Below are 1,758 nucleotides of genomic sequence, written 5' to 3' on the forward strand. Positions count from 1 at the left end.
TCTTCCTCTATGGTCACATCTTCATGAACTGATTTCGTAGATTTTAAGTCACGTCTGTTCCTGCGGTACTTTTTACCATTGCTCGTTTCAACAATATAGGAACGAGGGGTTTCATGCTTTTCCACAACAGATCCATGCATCCATTTTTCGTTCACATTTTCTCCTTGAACTAATGGCTTCAAATCAGATGTTGGGACATGCCGATCAAATTTCCTTTTCTGCTTAGCTGAGGCTCTCTCTGACGAATTCTGCATTCTGTGGTTTCAACAGAGTTGATGAAACAGGTAATTTCGTTTTGAGTCTCCTAGCTAAGAATAGCTGAGCTAGTGATAATCCAAGATCTTCCGGGGAGTATTCAGATAATCCAAAATAGCAAGGTAAGGATCCTTTGCTTTTTTAAGCAAGTATTTTATTGTTTGGACCATACGCTCCACTTGTCCATTGGATTGTGGATAGTGAGGGCTTGATGTGACATGACGGAATTCGTATTCCTTTCCCAATTTCCGGAATTCAACACTGGCCAATTGAGGTCCATTATCCGACATGGCTTCATCTGGAATACCATCTCTTGAAAATTAGCTCCTAAGGTGTTGAATCACACAGTTGGATGTAGGCTGATCTAGTTTTGCTATCTCTGGCCATTTCGAATAACAGTCCACTGATATGAGATACTGGTTTCCACAGAATTCAAACAAGTCCATGGCTATTTTTGACCAAGGTCGGTCTGGGACTTCATGAGGAATAAGGTTTTCCCTTAGATTTTCTCTTTGCTGACAAGCACAAATCCTGCATTTGGAAATGATGTCTTCAATGTGGCTTCCCATGGAAGGCCAAAACATAACTTCACGTGCCATAGCTTTGCATTTTACAATGCCTAGATGAGATTCGTGAGTTCTTTCCAACATTTCTTTGCGACAGGCTTGCGGTATCACTAGTCGTAAACCTTTGTATATCAAACCATCTATACAAGCAAGTTCATCCCTGTAATTCCAGTAGGTACGTATTTCTGTAGGAAGTTGATCACGTCTCTCTGGCCATCCCTCTAGAATAGCTTTCCTGAGCATCATCATTTCGAGATCTGAGGATGCTGCTTTCTGTAATTCAGCATATTTTCTGGTGTTATCGGTAAGTACGACAAAGCATTGACAGAGAATTCATCAACTAACTTCACAGTTATCTCATTCAAGTAATTTCTGGAGAGGTGATCAGCAACTACAAGTATACTTCCAGGTTTGTATGCAACGTCCAAGTCGTAACATTGTAATGTAAGGACCATCTTCTGCAGACGAGCTGGAATTTCATGTAATGGTTTACGGAAAATTGATTGTAGAGGTTTGTGGTCAGTTTCTACTTGAATTCTTCTTCCATAAACACATGGGTCAAATGCTGTCTGACATGTTTCATACAGAATGTTAGGCCGTTCTTGGCACACTGATTTTGACTACGGATAACTCCGTTTACCTGATCAGGATATAGGGCTCACGGCGGGTGTGACTGGTCGACAGGGGATGCTTACTCCTCCTAGGCACCTGATCCCACCTCTTGTGTGTCCAGGGGTCCGTGTTGCCCAACTAACTACTTTGTATTGCTTATAGGAGTTTATGAGATTGATCACTGTTCGTTATCTTCACCTTTCATTGATGGAATTTCTGACAACCGTACACAATAGCCAATGTCTCTTTTTCTAACTGTGAGTATTTCTGTTGTGTTGTGGTCAGAGCTCGTGACCCATAAGCAACAGGTTTGCCACTTTGAACA

The 1,758-nt window shown here is 41.5% G+C and overlaps 1 protein-coding gene across 1 annotated transcript; it reads right to left on the reverse strand.

Moving 5' to 3' along the window:
* Positions 1 to 575: 575 nt before the first annotated feature.
* LOC130050553 (uncharacterized protein K02A2.6-like) lies at positions 576 to 1,070 on the reverse strand. Its single transcript, XM_056150769.1, has one exon. It carries the CDS (start codon positions 1,068 to 1,070, stop codon positions 576 to 578), a length of 495 nt encoding a protein of 164 aa, XP_056006744.1.
* Between the last annotated feature and the right edge of the window lie 688 nt (positions 1,071 to 1,758).

This window comes from Ostrea edulis, chromosome 9 (genome assembly GCF_947568905.1).
Source record: "Ostrea edulis chromosome 9, xbOstEdul1.1, whole genome shotgun sequence".
In the NCBI taxonomy this organism is placed as follows: Eukaryota; Metazoa; Mollusca; class Bivalvia; order Ostreida; family Ostreidae; genus Ostrea; species Ostrea edulis.

Coding starts and splice junctions, on each gene's coding strand:
- LOC130050553 (XM_056150769.1), bottom strand. CDS start 1,070: ATGATGATGCTCAGGAAAGCTATTCTAGAGGGATGGCCAGAGAGACGT.